This window comes from Cygnus atratus, chromosome 10 (assembly GCF_013377495.2).
Source record: "Cygnus atratus isolate AKBS03 ecotype Queensland, Australia chromosome 10, CAtr_DNAZoo_HiC_assembly, whole genome shotgun sequence".
Classification (NCBI taxonomy): Eukaryota; Metazoa; Chordata; class Aves; order Anseriformes; family Anatidae; genus Cygnus; species Cygnus atratus.
The window spans coordinates 21,134,291-21,152,517 of NC_066371.1; the positions used below are offsets into that span (position 1 = coordinate 21,134,291).

At 34.7% G+C, this 18,227-nt stretch overlaps 1 protein-coding gene across 1 annotated transcript in view; it reads left to right on the forward strand.

Annotated features, from left to right (window-relative positions):
- The window catches only part of CACNA2D3 (calcium voltage-gated channel auxiliary subunit alpha2delta 3), a 455,579-nt gene that overhangs the window by 194,142 nt on the left and 243,210 nt on the right, over positions 1–18,227 (forward strand). The window contains exons 9-10 of the mRNA XM_035558456.2: positions 4,327–4,401; positions 15,981–16,070. Of these exons, the coding sequence (XP_035414349.1) occupies positions 4,327–4,401; positions 15,981–16,070 (165 nt within the window). The remainder of the gene's footprint in view (positions 1–4,326; positions 4,402–15,980; positions 16,071–18,227) is intronic.

Sequence of the window (18,227 nt, forward strand, 5' to 3'; positions counted from 1 at the left end):
AGTCAAGATCAGGAAGCTATTTTACTTAAATACAAAATTTTAAATGTCATAGAATAGCCGAAGTACTGAGTTCAAATTGTTGGGTGAGATTGTGAAATATGTGTGGGATTTCTGTAGATCGAGAAAATTCACACAGAATCACACAGAATCGTCTAGGTTGGAAGAGACCCCCAAGATCATCTAGTCCAACCTCTGCCCTAACACTAACAAGTCCTCCACTAAACCATATCACTAAGGGCTACATCTAAACATCTTTTAAAGACCTCCAGGGATGGCGACTCAACCACCTCCCTGGGCAGCCCATTCCAATGCCTAACAACCCTTTCGGTAAAGAAGTTCTTCCTAATATCCAACCTAAACCTCCCCTGGTGCAACTTGAGCCCATTCCCCCTTGTCCTGTCACCAGGCACTTGGGAGAATAGACCAACCCCCACCTCGCTACAGCCTCCTTTGAGGTACTTGCAGAGTGCGATAAGGTTGCCCCTGAGCCTCCTCTTCTCCAGGCTAAACAACCCCAGCTCCCTCAGCCCCTCCTCGTAAGACTTGTTCTCCAGAACCCTCACCAGCTTTGTTGCCCTTCTCTGGACTCTCTCGAGCACCTCCATGTCCTTCTTGTAGCGAGGGACCCAAAACTGAACACAGTACTCAAGGTGCGGCCTCACCAGAGCCGAGTACAGGGGGACAATCACCTTCTTAGACCTGCTGGCCACACTGCTTCTTATGCAAGCCAGGATGCTGTTGGCCTTCTTGGCCACCTGAGCACACTGCTGGCTCATATTCAGCCGACTATCAACCAGTACTCCCAGGTCCTTCTCTGCCAGGCAGCTTTCCAGCCACTCATCTCCCAGCCTGTAGCGCTGCTTGGGGTTGTTGTGCCCCAGGTGCAGGACCCGGCACTTGGCCTTGTTGAACCTCATGCAGTTGACCTCAGCCCATCGGTCCAGCCTATCCAGTTCTGGAATGTCTTTTCTCTTTTCCATTCTAAAAAAAAGTTTGGCATAGTTAAAAGAGAGTTATTAGGGATAACATTGTAAAACACCCTATGACAATGACAAAGCCATCTGATACATGCTATGAACAACAAGCAGTGTGTTTTACTGAAGGGGGAAGCTGTACTAAAGCTCTTATCAACTAGATATGCCAGTTTGAGACAGAGATGCTGCTTGAAAGCCTCCGTGTGTTGCATCAACATTCTTCAGTTTTCATGGGCTTTGGGAGATTTTTGCTGTTTTGGGCATTCTTTTTGGAAGTGAAATAATTTTGTCTAGTAAATTTTTCCATCTCATAATATTTTTAACAGAATTTGAAGTCTATATAAGCAGCAAATTGTATAAAAATTAAAATGTAATCTTAACAATGCATCTTTGCAACAAATTGAACCATCAGAAGCTGATATATATTTTTATATACAGATTTTTCTTACTATGCTTTTGTTTGTGTCTGAATGGTAGAGGAATAAACTCTGAGAAACAGGGCACGTCAGGTTGTGCTTGTTATTCACAGAATACTGCTACATAAGATACTCATTGACACGCCTTGCCATAATCCAGCTGCTTCTTCCATATGTAGCAGATTACTTTAAATATTTTATAATAATATTCCCAAGGTGAATTAGGTACTGCAGATGCAAATAGTGTCACAACTTGGCAGGGTTTCAGAAGGTTAAAAATCTACATTTTCTTGTGTTCATAATAACAGTGAAGGTGCTTTGTCCACATGATATCTGTGTAATTCTGCTGTTTGTGTCAATGAACATTTTCATTCATCCTTTTTTGAAGGAGGTTGGTTCTGTAGAATGGGACTGCTAAGGGACTTGAAACATCCATTTGTGACAGTGTGGGCATCCTTTATACTATGCAAATGAACAACAGTAAAGACATTGCAGGAAGCTACCGGGAGTCTGTCTGGGTTGTGATACAGCTGGCAGACGTGCAAGCTGCAGGTCTGCAGGGATAGCCTGATGATGTGGGTTACTTAAAATGCTGCTGAATAGAAGTCATACAGAAACTGGACAGACTGAATTTATGCTACTTAAATGATAGTACTCTGACAGAGTAGGAAGTTATGATTCATCTGTTTGCTGGTGGTGATAAGTCTGGGGAAAAAAAAAGTGGTACTAATACACCATTTAAAAATTCTGATTTTGCTTGCATACATGAGATATTTGAAATGGTTATCATGACTGAGAGACAGGCAGACTAATATTTTACTCCATGTTGGCTGATTAAAGACTGTGCTTCGTATCATATAAAGAAAAGTACATCTGGTAGTCTAGTCTCTAATGACAGCTACCAAAATCAAGCTAAAAATCCAGGCTTAATCAGAAAGTACATTGATTAAAAAAAAACACAGCACAATAACAAAAAAACCTGTGAAGGCAGGAGAGAGCTTGGAAATAGGCAGTGGTGTGCCAGTGTCTGTTACAGGTTTTCAGGATATGGTGTTTTGTTGTTGTTTTTGTTTTGTTTTACAACAGAATGGAAGGCGGTTTTCACTTTGTCATGTAATAATAGTGTGTGGATTTGGCATTATTATTTTGCAACAACTTTCAGAAGAAAGACTGAAGAACAGTCTGAAGAGAAACTATATGGGACGGTACATCATTTGTCAGACCAATAAAGTGCTGTGACTCTGAAAAACACACAGGACATTGCCAGTGACTCTCTAGAGTTTCAGATGTCATTGCCTTGTTTTTTCACATTACCGTTGGAGCAATAGACATGGTCTGCAGGATCTCATAAATTAGAAAAATGTTGATGGGAATAAAATAATTAGGAAAGCATGAACATTTTCTGCAGAAAGTTTGGATAAATAACCTAGCATCTTGTTTTGCTTGGATTGCTAACCAATTGCTATGTAGATGCTGATGTAAATATTCTATGTCTCTAGCAATAGGAAGTGAAGTTACTCTGGGTTTATATATATATATATATATATATATATATATATATATATTTTTTTTAGAGTGGAGGACTAATTAATTCTGGCACAATGCCTCAAGAATAATTTGATGAAGTTCTAATTAAAAACTCTTCTCTTTGCAGCAGTAGTTATGAAATTAATGAATGTGACAAATAGTACACTGTTCATGTGAATGATGATAACAGATGTCCTATGTGGAACAGGTTGCAGGGGTCTATGGTTAGGCGTATGTGCAGATGAAGGATCGGTGTTAAATTGAAGAGAGAGCAGAACAAATTCAGAGGTACAGGCAGAGATGATGGTATCTTGCAGTGACAGAGAACCTTGTGTAAACAGCACTTTGTAATAGGTTGTTGTAAGGTTTTTTTTTTATTTATTATTAATTATTCCTCATGAGATGGAGGAATAATTGAATAAATGCATATGTTAATCATATGAAATGCTTTCCATCATTATTTTTGGCTTAACTTAATGTGTTGTCTTTTCTTGTCTGGTATGGATCTTCTGATTCACTTAATGTCTGTGAAAGAGTGAAACGAAGTAGAACCAAAATGCAAAGACCTCATACTTTGATCTGTGATAACTTCTAGATTAGATCAAATTAGTAAGAAGAGGAAATAAGTGAAGACTATATCTCTACATCTAATGTAGAATTTTTGAAGGCATCTATATTAATCTGACCTTTACTGAAAGGTTTAAAAGATTTAAACGATCAAGTCAATTTTCAGTCAAGTGACAAGCATCCATGGTTCTGTTAGATCTGATGTCTGTTAGATCTGTCATGCTGATGACACTTTGTTTAAATTCTTAAGATGCTTCTGAAAGTGGGACTGGAGTATCTAATTTACTTGGACCTTGCAAGATAAGCAGAGATTTCTTTCAAGATCTGTCACAGCTTCAGGTCTTAGTTGCTTGACTGAAGTTCTGACTTGATAGACATATTCCAGATTGATTCAAGCTCACAGAGTTTTTGGCATGGTTGTTCCACTATCAACCTTCCAAAACATGTTAACCAATGCCTCAATTATTCGTCCGGTTTTTCTGTATATGTAACAAAGAATTGGGAGTTGTGACAGTGATGCATCAAATCTGAACTCTTAATACTATTCAGATTTCAGCTTGAAGGATATTTATACCATCTAGTGTATACATTACCCATTAATTCCACCTGAGTGTTGGCATCCATTCAATTGAATGTTCCTTTTAAAAAGTCTAAATCTCTGAAACAATAGGAAGCACATAAAAGAAAAAAAAAATACCATGGCCAGCTTTCAAAAATGAACTAAATCATATTGTTCTTGCTTTATATGCATATTTCATTGTAGTTCTAAATCATTAAATTAAAATGTATCTTTCAAAGCTTTTAATTAAATTTTTCATCCTACTTTTTATTTCTCTCTATAGTATAATGAAGAACTTCACTATGTTGAACCGTGTCTGAATGGAACATTAGTTCAAGCAGACAGAGCAAACAAAGAGGTAAGGAATGAAAGTAACAAAACAACAGAGTTAGGATGCAGAGCATAACAAGGTGCTATGATGATCTTTTTCTAGAATAATGCATTCCATTCTTAGAATTTATTAATTGTTCTCCTTGTGCCATTTCAAAGGAGTGTGATGTCACTCAGTAGGAAGAAAAAGAAATATTTTCCTAGTTAATCTGATTGAATAAAGTTATTTGAAAAATGCAAAAATTGTTGAAAATATACTGTTAATAAAGTTTAGTAATTATTTGTTTTTAAACTAAAATACTTTAGTTGCTTTAAATTAAACTATCATTCTGTTAGCAAAAATGACTGAGGAAGAGATTGCAGTCTTAAGTCATGTTAACACTGAAGCTGAAACAAATCTCAAAACAAATGAAAACAAATATTATACTATGTGAATGAAATATGTGGCCATTCCAAGCTTGCATGTCAAAATAATAATGCATTCTTTCAAGAAAGTTCTCTGTGTGTGAGCACAAATGAATTACACACTGCTGGCATTTTTTCAGGAAAAAAAATACACTGATTATTTTATTTGAAGGGATACTACAGTATAAATCTGCAGTTGAGTTTGGTTTATTGCCTGCCACTCAAATGACATTGCTCTGTACAAGCAATACTGCACCGTGCTTCTTTTTGAAATTATGAAAGTCATGGTGTAAAAGATAGTTGAAAAGTTCTGTTTCTTATGGATTGAAAGACTGTTAAAATAGCCACGTGTTATTACAGAATTTCTCTTGTAAAGCTTTCTCTCCCAAATTGACTTGTTCACCTATGACGGGTCTTGCTTATGGTCAGCAGACTTGTCTTCTTCAAAATACTTTTTTTTTTTTTTTTTTTAAACTAAAAGCAAACCAGAAGATTCTCAGCTCAGCAATGAATTACGTGTAAGGTTCAACATAGTAGTTCAATTTTGCTTATAGAAGTCAATGAGACATTGTGGGAATCAGCAAGTATAGCTCAGAAAACATACTTCTAAGTGTCTGAACTACATCTTTTTATGTATGACAAGACAAAATTCACTCGATCTGGTTATGCTAAACTTTATTGTATTATTCATATGAGTTCTTCACGTTTCACCTAAATATACACCAACATTCTGCAGGAATTGTTCTTCATGGGCTGCTTGCTTAGTATGCTTGATGTTCTCCACTGTTGATTTTTAGAATATCTAAATAGAATTTGGTTGCTATGTTGAATGACATAAATTGTTTTTAATAATTTGCTTTTGAAGACCCTTATTTGTGAACTGTGCTGCAGTTTTCTAAAGCAGCACTTTATTGAGTGCCTCTAGTGACCCATATGAAAGTTGTGTGAGATCTAGACTTAAAGCTAGAGATTCAAATATATGACTGAGATGTACTGCCTGGAATTATTCCAACTGTAAACCTTTCCGTCACTCTGTAACTGATCAAAATGCAGATTAACATATACCCATATGTTGCTTAATGGCAGATTCATTTTAATTTAATTGATCAAAAAGTTTCTGAGTTTGTGTTACCTAACACCTAATGTTCGTTCTTTTTTTTTATATTGCTAACTAAGGACAGGTATTTATTAATGCAGCATTTGTTGCTGGAAGTATGCATTAACTAGTTTTACTAAGTAATTAATTTACGCTGAGTGAACTTTAATTTCTACCACTTAATATATTTGATTTTTTTAACCATAATACATGAGTATCAACGTAAAAGAACTCCCATTAAATGACCCTTAAAAAAAAACATTTCCCCTGCCCCTCCTATCACACACACAAATGTGCACACACACACCGCAATTTTTAATAACTGCATCTTGCTAGGTTCATCTGACTTGATCACATGTAAAGCAAATAAACATACTACTTAGAAGCAAATACAAGAAATTGCTTTGAAATGCTTCAAATGGATTCAAATGGAGTCTTTCTACTCTGAGGATGTCACTTAAACATACTCAATGTCTTTCTTTGAACCAAGTTTTCTTTCATCTCTAAACTCTAACAAGACAAGGAAATGGAAAAAAAAAATCTCAAAGATTAGGCTACCCTTATCACTTCCACTGTATTTGTAGTTTGCTAGACGACAAACCAGTTTCATAGCAGGATGATGGATTTTGAATTCTAACAACAGGTGCAGGTGGGCCAGGGCAAGAGAGATGAGAGCTGCTTATTTGAAGAAAAAAAAAAAAAAAGGTTTGGTTTGCCACCTGTAGCAATCTTCCTCAGGCGGCTGGGCTATAGCCAGAGCCTATTCTGATCCCATGCACAGCCTCCCAAGTTAAGACAAAACCTTGGAGCATCTTTAAGGAATGCACTATAAGAGCGTTTTTTTGGTAGGCTACAAGAAACTACTTCAGCCTTACGGCTTATAGCACCCTGGGAAATGAATACCTTGATGACAATTGGTGCTAAATATTCAATACAAAGAGTGGTAGCAAATGTACATGCTCTTTCACATTCAGGGATGGTTTATAGAAATGCTTCTTCAAAGGGCCCAGACAATATAACAGGCTGCCAAAGAACCACACTTCCAGAAAATCCCCTCGTTATTGGAGGGAAAACAAACAAACAAACAAACAAATAAAAAAACTGTGACATCCCCCCCCCCAACAGTATTGGAAATCCTGTATTAGTTCTACACATTGTCTCCTTGGATCTAAATCACTTACCATTGTTTTCTGGACCACAGTGTAGGAACTACTTAAATAAATCCAGTCTTACTAGAGTATGAAAAAGTAACTAAAGTATTGTAACCTGCTGATATCTGCTCTGTGGTTAAGTGGTTAAACTCTCCTTTGAGTATTGCATCCCAGTTTTCTAAGAGTCAGGAAAGTTTTTGGAAAGCCCACTTTTCCCTTCACCCTACTATTCTTCTCGTTGTCTTTCAGTAACGTGGGCCTGACACTAGAGTAGATCTGTAAAAGTGCATGCAAAGCAAGGAAGTTTCATTTCTCTTTGCGTAACAACCCAGTTTTATTGCTGAAGATACATTTGTTCCTTTCTAATGTGCAATCTGGTCCCATCTTTATTTAAATGATGCAGCATGGCCTTTCCCTGTCCATGTATTTTACATTTTTGGTCTCTTTTTCCCACAGGCATTTTAATGAGGAGAGCAAAATGAAGTTTACTTCTTGATTTAAGTGATAAAGGAGCCCAAGTAAAAGAGAATTCCTGAACCTGAATTGTTTCAGTAAGAGTAGTCAGATAGAAAAGAAACCATAACATGAGTAATTTTACCTTTCTAATCTTCAACCTAACAAAATGCATGTTTCGAAAGAGGGTACAGTTTTCATGGTAGTTGCCATAGTGAAATTAGAAATTGAAATTAGAAGTGCCTCATCATACTTGCGAGGGTTACTTGATCAATATCATTCCTTGATTATAGCATTAATAAATATTTGTCTGGTGTATTGCAGTAGATTTTTAAACGACATCGAATAGGTCGAATATATTACATAATAAGGCATTTAAACATTTTTGTTAAAAATGCGTTTTTATTATGGAAAGGGAATGAGGGTTGGAGAAAAAGCAGGTTTTCAGCCCTGAATCTCCAACATTTTGATCATGTAACTTTTATGTTTTCTTTTAAGAAAGTATGAGAATACATTGACAGAAGGGATGATTCGAAACATCTAAACCTGTTCCCCACCAATGTCAAGAACTGCAGAGTAATGCAGCCTTGGGTTGTAAATCTGCATGTAAAAACTTCATTTTTCTAATTTAATGCTAGCAACAAACTACAAGGAAGAGATATGTTAGTATATGTTTACAAACATGTTTTTGATCAAGTATTTTTTTCTGTAAAATCATTGATTTTTTAAAAGATAGTTACATGTAGTTTTCCAAATGGTGAAGCAGTGAGGATCTAACTAAATTTGTCAGCTATAACTTCTGAAAGCACAGCCTTTTGAGAAACCCGATTGAATCAAATTAATTTTTATATATTTTTAAAAGGCAAACTTCAAATATAATAGTGATGTTATTGGTGTTAATATAAGTGCCACTATATCTACTAAGGTAGAAAACAGATATTCCAGCACTAGACTTCTTCCAACATATAGTATTTCTGTTTTCATTTTTACAATAAAAGAACGTAGTAATTTGGTTTAGAATACTTATCATTTACAGGTGATACGGCAGGCATCAGGTTGCATCCACTTCTTTCAAAAATTTTTCATAGTATAGTGTTTGTCATAAATTTTTGTCCTAGGATATGTGCTGGCCTTGGAGGTTCAGATTTGGATGTGTGGAGACACACTTTCAGAATCTTGTAAATTATTCATAATTTGCAAAACTTGTTTCAAGTTTACTTTATCACAAAGATTAAATCTGTAGTTACATTGGGTAGTATAAATGGGGTTAAAATGAATCTGTGCCCCCTAAATATGTCTTAGTAATGTAAAATATGTAATATATATTTGAATGTTACCAGACTAATTTATAATTAGGCATTAGCATTAAACAGACTAATTTATAATTAGGCATTAGCATTAAACAGCTGCTACCTTGAAGTGTATCAATTTTCTATACATAAATTTAAAAAAGAGTGGGAAATAATTCAGACACTATTCTGTCACTGTCTGTACTTTCTCCACAAATTACAAACATGTGGAACTGGCTATTTTAATACTAGTTTTCTTGAGCCAAGAGGTTTTCGTCTTTGAGAAACTCCATGTTAAAATTTACCTACCCCAAAGGAATTGGAATGTCAGTCTGATTTAATGTAACTCCAGATTTAATGTAACAATATTACAATATGCATTCCTCTTTTATATGTTTTTTTATTGTACTATATATAGGTTGAGGACATTTCTCTATAAATGTTTCCAGATGAAATATATCATCTTTTAGATGCACAGATAGGCACAATAACTCCAAACTAAATCGAGAACTTACCTTTGCATAAATTGGAATGACAAAAATAGACAGACGTAGTGTATAACTTCCAGTGAGCTTTTACTTTTGTATGCAGTTAGCAGAAATTTAAATAATCAGAAGAGTGATTCAGCAATGAGGCTGAGTAATGTTGCCAATAACAGGTTGGTAAATACAAATTTTGCATATTGAATTTTATTTACGCAAATTACTTAAGTGTATATTTATCTATCTTCTTATATCTCCGAAAAAGATTGCTGCCTGCATTGCTTAGCTGTAAAAAAAAAAAAAAAAAAAAGCTATTTTGATTTTTTTTAAAAAAGCTGACGAGTCATTATAGACCTCCAAAAGTTTAAGCTATCCTTAGACCACTGAAAGTTGCTCTGAACTTTTTCTATTGTAGCCCTAGTGAACTAATTTAACAATAATTTGTTTTTAATCTCATATATTGAATCTTGAGCACTTTGTTCAGCATGGCTTTTCATATCCCATATTTGTTTTTCTGAAAAAAAAAAAAAAAAAAAAAAAGTCTACCAACGCAATGCAGGTTGGATAATCATCATGAACAAGCTAACCTGTGATTGCACTGGCAATGAATATTCAATAACAAGATGCTTAAATGCATTTTACAGGTACAAATACAGATTTATCAACTGTTAGTATGTGTGAGTAAGCATCCCCATGACATGTCAGTAAACAACTCTCTCACTCTTGTACCTCACACATATGACTCCTGATTGTATTTTTTTTTTTTTTTACTCATTTCTATGCTGATATAGTTCCTCATCACAAATCTGATAAATCTTTGCCAAGTATGTATCAGGAAAATTTCAAATTACTGCATGCATGGAAGAATATGGGAACTAATACTGGTTGGAGCAAAGACTTGCACTAAAACTGACAGAAATCTGAGGAAATGTTGAACTCATTAGCAATGTTTTTCTGTAGGAAGCTCACCTTTGTCAGACAATGGCAAGTATCTTATTTTGCCAGTGTAATTATATAAACTCTGCTGCATGTATCACTTGTGGACTGTTCCTTCACCCTTTGGAATCGGTGAAAAATATTTATTCGTGTATACTTAGACTTCAGGTAAGGACTACAAGTTGGTCCTGTAACCCCCTGTAATTTGGGTATTCTTACTGCTGGTAAATGGTATTATTTCTGATAATCTCAAAACAGCTAGAAAAAGAGATGGGTATCCCTACAGGGCTCTGGGAATCCCGTGTAGCTTATTCCCTTAACAAGAGGAGATGCAAAACATTGTTGGTTATAACTGAAATGCTGCAAACTTCATTTAAATGGGAAGTTAAGTATGACACAGGCTACTAAGGCAGAAGGCCTAAAATGGAGGGTGGAGGTGGGGGGGAAGAATGTGTGGCTAGGTAAATTGGAAGGCAACAGGTGGGGACTTGATGGGGACTTGATTTGTTCAGCAGTGTACAACAGTAAACTCACTACCAATGTACTTCCATCTTGTCAGTGGTATAGAAATGCGATATGAAAAGGACAAGAGGTTTTCAGGTCTTCCAGAAACAAAGATCTGATATGAGTCAGAGCAAGCTGAATTTACGGGGTGATATGTTTCTCTGTGAGGCTTTGGGTTGTGTCCTTCTGCTAAAATCCATTAAAATAGCCTGTGAAGTCTTGTGGATAGTGTGGCAGTTAAAACTTGAGCCAAGCATGCCATTATTGTGACTAACTGTCATGATGCTATGGAAAATCCATAAGCGAAATTCTGCAAAGGCTTGCTATGTTGTAAAGAGCTATACCTAAACATGAATGCCAAACATCATGGATTATGTTAGTCAGCAGCTTGTCTCTTCTTTTTTTCTTTAGATCTCATTGTTAGAACACTTAACCTGGCATTTGAGAATTGGAACTTGGTTCTCTGCTTCACTGTCTTGTTACTGGTTTTCAGATGTGTTTGTTTCCTCAGCTGTCAAATGAAGAGGGAAATACTTTTTGTCTTCTTTCTTTTTCTTCTTAAGAATGATAAAAGCTGGCAGATTGTGGAGTATCCTGATATAACCATAATGGAGGCCAAAAAACTCCCTGACTGTAGCAGAGTCTTCTGTTTTATTAGGAGTGTATTGAGGTACTGTTTACTTTCAGGAAGTGAGATTTTGTGAAGTGAGATCTTGTTGTGACTATAGACATCAGTCAGTTTTTATAATCTCAGAGTAAACCTTGTGAAGCCAGTAGAACAGCCTGTAAGATTTGGTTTTGGAAGACCAAAGATTAAAAAAAAAAATCACACACAAAAAAACCACAGTATATGCTGTTCAATATATCCCCATATTTCATCAAACAGGCGTATTTGTAACTATAGCTAAGACAAGAACTCATTTCCTGATTCTAGGTCCAGCAAATCTATCTGTTGATTTGTTTCTGACTTAGATGACCATCTAAAACAAAGTTTGCAAAATTTAAAAAGAAAAGGAGAGAAAACCTTTGCGGCTTGTACGTATGGATTAATATTCATTGTTAGGATCTCTGGGATTTCCTGTTTATGACAGTAGACAGTGTTTATAAACAACTGAGGAGCAGACAAAATGGGCAGCATGCAAAAGACAAGACCAAGTGTACGCATCACTGATGTTCCTGGCTGAACCCTCCACAGAAGCATGCAACGATCTTGTCCTGGCTGACACACGAGTGCATTTGTCTCTTCACTCTCTTCAAGTTATGTTTTTCAGCCATGTCTAAACTGATCTTAGATACCTCCACAGCTGAACACATCCAAGCTTCTTCATTGTAGTAAGACAAGACTTCTCCTGTATTGAGCCCTATAATTTTGTAATCAGACATCAGTCTGATTGTCATAATTGTGTGCCTAATTTGCATTCAGAGTTACCAAGATTATGCATGTCAATTAGGTATTTGAGTCCACAATTAGATATTGCATGTTATGTTAATTGCTCATGGAAATTAGGCATCCAGTTGCATGCGAATGTTTGTGCACACTGTTGTACCAGATATTCAATTCAAACACCAGGTAATTCAGGTACTAATCTACAAGGGCTCCAATATGACAGTAGAGAGAAGCTGAGGTGGCCCAGTATTACTGCTTATGCAGTTTGCTACTAAAAGAGCTATTGAAAATGTAAAGATTAAATTAGAAGATGATATAATGGCTCTTTGAATTGCTACAAAAGGGATTCCCATTTTCTGGTATGTTTGATTTATGAAAGTTATTGACAGTAAAATTGAGGTGTTTGTTACCTCATTCCAAAATCATCTATTCTTCTTCTTTAAACTGATGATTCAGCTGTTAAGGTCCTGTCCTGACATTTTTTTCAGTAGCAGACGGTTGAAATATATCTTTCTGTCTTGCAGTGCATTTATAAGGAACCAAATTATTGGATAGCAGTTGCAGATGTTGTGTGGGCAAGTTGTTGATTAATTTTACTAGGCACACTAGGTTGAAGCTTTGTAATCCTCATACCAAGGATACAATCCTTTAAAAATGCCTTGTCTTTTCTAATAACAAAAGGGGCACTATAGCATGACTGGCAGGAGTGCACTAGTAATTTTTGATTGTTTACTAATAAAAACCTCAGCTAGGTATAGAGTGGACTATCTGAGGATGCTGTTACTTGTGTTGTCTGTAAAAGGAAACATGACTTCTTTTCACACGGATCCAGTTAATGCCACACACCCGGGGCATCTGGTGTGGTAAAAGGGAAATGAATATTAAGTGGCATGTTGTGTGATTTTTTTTTCTAGCGGTCATGCAGAGTGTTGAAACTTTCAAACAACAAAGAGAAGATGGAAAACGCTTCAAAGATAGAGAATGGAGTCAGTAAAAACACAGAGACTCATTTTAGTCATTTGGTCCTTTTGCAGAATCACCTTCTGTAGCATCTGTTCACTCAGAAGCCTGGAGGCAGAAAACAATGATTTGTTAAAAATCACAGTGCATTAAATTGATTTTTAGCATTTTTAGCATTTTTTATATCAAACGTCACTATTATATTTCACAAAGTGTTTTTCAGAAAGTGTGTTTTTATATACAGAGAGAGCACGCTATGGCAAGAAAAAATATTTAATTCTTCTGACAGATCATGTGAACTGAATTATACACTAGAGATTATAGTGTTTACTAGTAATTCTTGGTAATCTGTTTATGCTGTATGTTCATACTTGATAATGTAGATGCTTTGTCATAAACTTTCCACAGTGCTCATTCATGAAATGCTCAGAGATTTTATAAACAATTGTTTTTTAGTAGCAAAATAATTCTAGTTTAATTATGAAGCAGTAAAGTATTACAAACAGAAATATGATTTGTAATAATTATTTATTTTACCATACCTGATTTAAGAAAAGGTATTTCCACTACTAAATTTGGCTTTATCAGTTTTCAGAGAACTCTTTTTTGGGGTTTTGGGGTGAATTAACTGTGTTAGTAGAAGCATCTGTGATGCCTGTAAACTGACCTCAGTCCCATGTGATGAGGAGGCAGACTGTAAGCATAGGGCTGCTCCAACAGCTTGAAAGCTTCTGGTCAATACATAACTTTGATGTTTTGAATTGGTTTTGGCATCAACAGTAGTGAACTGCTTGTTTTCGATGTTTAACAGTAATCTACACTGTCTGATTTAAAAAATATCATCTATATGTAAAACTCATTGTGCTAAGATGTCTCCTGGAGAATTTTCTAAACATGATATATTTCAGTTTCTGAAGAATTCCAGTGAACAATTTCTAATCAATGTAAGCTTAAATTTATTTGTTTATTTTTAAAAAGGTGTATTTTCTGAGTTTCTGAAAAGCTTTAATGATTGCAACAGTCTTGTTTGTATACGGCTTGATGGCCACATGCATTGAAGTCAGTGGTCTTTTAATCTGACTGCAGACCAGCTGTGTTTTGAAATAGCTACGTAAAGCATGCTGCTTTGTGCCGCTGACAGTTGACGGAGCCCCTGTCTGGGAAACTGCTGTCTTTGCATTGCCAACCTCAATTTCCAGGCCATGTTAGTTCAAGTCAAGAATATGCCCATGTGGCTTATGATCAGCTTGTACCTAAATTTTAGAGATAATTTGAAATGACAAATGGGCTACAGAATAACAAGAGGTCAATGTGCTCATTGAATATTTGTGTATTTTATATTCATTCTTATTTTTTTGTAAAAAAAATTAATGACATATGGCATAATTTAACAGACAGTAGCATTTTTAATTCTTCTACAAATATAATTACTTTGATTTTCTTTTATCAGATATGATAATGCTTTAAGACTAATGAACTGACAAATAAAAAAATTATTTTTTACTATTTTATTGAGCTTTTTCATCCAATTGTGGAGACTGAAATAATGCTTCACAAAAGATTTGCTTCCCATGGTACTCCCCACCGCATGTCTTTATTTTCTTATTCCAAATTGCTATATTTATAAATTATATTTAATATTGCAATCTCTAGTACTGTGCAGATAATGAATAGAATTACTGAAGTTAGCTATGTTTAAATAGAGGGGAAAAATCATTTTGGTGTTTTTTTTTTTTTTTTTTTTTTTTTTTTTACATAGTGTGTGCTTCAAAATTGCCTAGAGCTAGGCTGTAATTTTCCTCTTTCAACTTCCTGAAATTTAATAATGAAATAGGAGGGAATCTACCACTGCTGTAATATCTTTTAATTTTATTATAAAACATTATAAAACATTTTATTTAGTTATAAAATAAAAAGATGTGTTTTCATCAGATAAAATCAGGGGACTGACATACATTCTTGTTGATATTTCATTGAGTGTACTTTTATGGCAGCATGGTTCATGATACTGTATTTAATGATGTATTGCTCCTTATAAACCTAAAGGACTCCTTTTCCTCTAAACATCTTATTTTCAGAAACAAGTGTTGCCATTCTTCTGAAAATGTGTTTAACTTACTTTCTCTAAAAGTTACAATTTAATATACATATTTTACACAATTTAGAGAAGTCCTATATTTTTGCTGAGTGTAAAATTTATGAAGTTGTTCAACCTTCTGGCCTATCTGGGGAAATAGCATATGATTAGAAATATAGGGAAATATAGGATGAATGCTGGCATATAAGCCTCTAAGAATTGCTTGCTATAAAATTTTGCCAATGCTCACAAACAGCAAGTATGGAAATGCATAATTGATGAGTCATTTAAAACTGCAAAAGTTAGGCTTATTACTACACAACATAAAACTGAAGATAATCACATATATCTAGCAAGCCCTGTCTTCCTGCATAGATGAGTTTTTAACAATCTAAATATTATTCTGACATGGATAAACTGCACTTAAACTGAAGTGGGGTCTATCATCTTTTGGAGAGAGATCATAACACAAAACAGGATCGCAAAGATAAATTTCAGGATGAATTATTTTTATTAAGTAATATTTCCTGAAACCAAAAAGTTGAAAAAATTAGAAATAATGTAAAAATTAGTATATGTAGTTTTGTCCCTAAATAGACAAACAAAAAAGCAAACGAAAAGAGCTTGAGAAATAACTAGCCAAAAACAAAACAAATCTTATGACATATTTTCATTATTATTTTTTTAATGTGTCCTTAGTTTAGTGTGACTTCAAGAGTCAAAAGGATTGACCAGGAATTACTGTGTTTTATGAATGTAATATGCTGTCATTTAAACTAAAGAAATAGGTCTCAAGAAGGAATCATTAATCATTGATATCAATATATGTGTTGTAAAAACAATCTGACAAAACATTGTTTGTTTCAGCATTTCAGGGAACACCTTGACAAGCTTTTTGCAAAAGGAATTGGAATGCTGGACATTGCTTTAAATGAAGCTTTCAACATGCTCAATGAAGTAAGTTAATGCTTTTCAGATTTGCACTGTTGCCACTTTTCCTGCTCTTTAGCAATTACTGTCAATTTTAAGATAAATTAGAACTCACTCCAAAACCGTAATGAGAGTAAAATATTGTCCATAGAGCAAGAACTGTCTATAACCTATATATGGTGAAAGATCAAGCTGACATTTTTATATTTACTAGCTTTTTATATTTATAAGTTTTGTTTGTGTATACACACTATACACCTACACATGCCTGAGTTATATTAAACATAGTTGATTTCAGTAGCTACTGTAGGTGTTAAAACATCAGGGTAACATGCAAATTTCACAGTTCAAATCATTCCTTTTTTTTTTTTTCCTCCTCCCCTTTGGAAGGGCTAACATTTTAGGTATTACAGGAATTTGTGTATTTCGTAAGCATTTTGAGAATAAATGCTAGGATCAAAAACTGCTCGTTGGTTTGACTTCTGACATGATTAACATCTCATAGCTTATATAAATGAAGCTATTTGAACAGTTGTGTATTTGTTTTCTAATACTTTAAGAGGAAGAAATGGAAAGCTTAGCCTCATCAGCTCAGGGGTATTATTTTAACTATTTATCTACCAAAAGGATGAAGTCAACTTTTGATTTCTGGTAACATCCTTGTTAATAATGTCTATGAACACAAATGCAGTCAGTGGAAGATGAACATCATGATTGTGGAGATAATCTAGTGTAGGGCATCTAGTTTCTCACCCAAATGCCATATCATCGTAACATACTTAATTGTCAAGCAAATTGTACTGGAAAAAAAAATCTGACCTAGTGTATTTGCCTGAAATGCTTTTCATTTATCACAAGGTATACATGGGTCTTACTGGTTATCATGATTTTTTTTTAATGTATTTCAGAGATATTTTTGTCATTTCTGGCAAATGTAAAATATATTGTAATGCTTCATATTCCAGTAGAGAATGATTTTAGCAATATTTTGATTCATCCGACTCTATATCTTCCTGAGAATTTTGGAAAGAGCAAGGAAAGAGAAGAAAAACGTGAACAGTAGTAATAATGAAAGAAGGTCAGTACGAAGTGGAAAAACAACAAAAATAAAATGCCCATATCAAATATTTCTCATGATATTATGAATGAAAAGCTTAGGTAGCGTGGTAGGACTAAAGCCACTGTTAACAACTTCTGTTAATATCAGTTTAGATTAAAGGTTGTTGTAAAGGAAACAGAGTTCGCTTTTTTTTAAAAAAAAAAAAAAAAACCAAACAACTAATTACAAGCAGCTCTCTTCTTCAGGTTCTCTAAATTAATAAGCGCTAGTAAATCTGTAAACTGCTATATCACAAAGCTGCAGCAAAGCTCGTTAAGCAAGACATATGTAGCAAACGCCATTGTAAATTCCAAATATGTCAAAGGCCAGAGAAAATTCTGAGGAGGGAACTGTGAGGTATTCTAGTTAGCCTCAAGACTAAGAATAAAAAGGGAACCGGTTCAAAAAGTACGTTACTTTCATTAACATGTAAGTGCCAAGATTCCCAAGGTGAAATACTAGCAATCAGTGATCAATGAGTCCTAAAGAAATTTTAAACTATTATCTCAGGACTTTCCCATTCCAAGAGCTGGAATATCAGTTGTAAAGTTCCTTGAAATGATTCTACATACAATTCCCAGTGAGCAAGATAATGAAAATTGCTTTCTGTTGATTCATTTAGAATGCTCCATCTTACCCAAGGTTCATTCTTTTTAATAGAAAGACAAATCCTTGTTCTTTTCATCTTGTTGATAACCTCTCAACTGCATTAATGAGTCAGTAAAAGCTACTAAACATTTCCAACAGGAACAACAACTGCTATGTGCCTGGATGCTACGAGCTTGGTTGCATCATCAGCATATTAGACTAGCTTTCTTTTAAATTTGGTATTAGCAAATTAAGATACAAATGAAAATGCTTTGGTATTTCCCAAAAAGCTTTCCCTTTATTTAAAATGGCTGGTAGGTGAATGAAAACAAAAATCACTTGGACTTTTAATGGTTAAGAGTAACCATTAAAATAGTCTTTACAAGATATATTACTTAAAGTTTTTCAATGAAGATTATTGAAAGGCTTTTAAAAGTTTTTCCAATTGGGGGGAGGGAGAGTGGGAAATTGCAATGTGGTTCAAACAAAAAACAGTG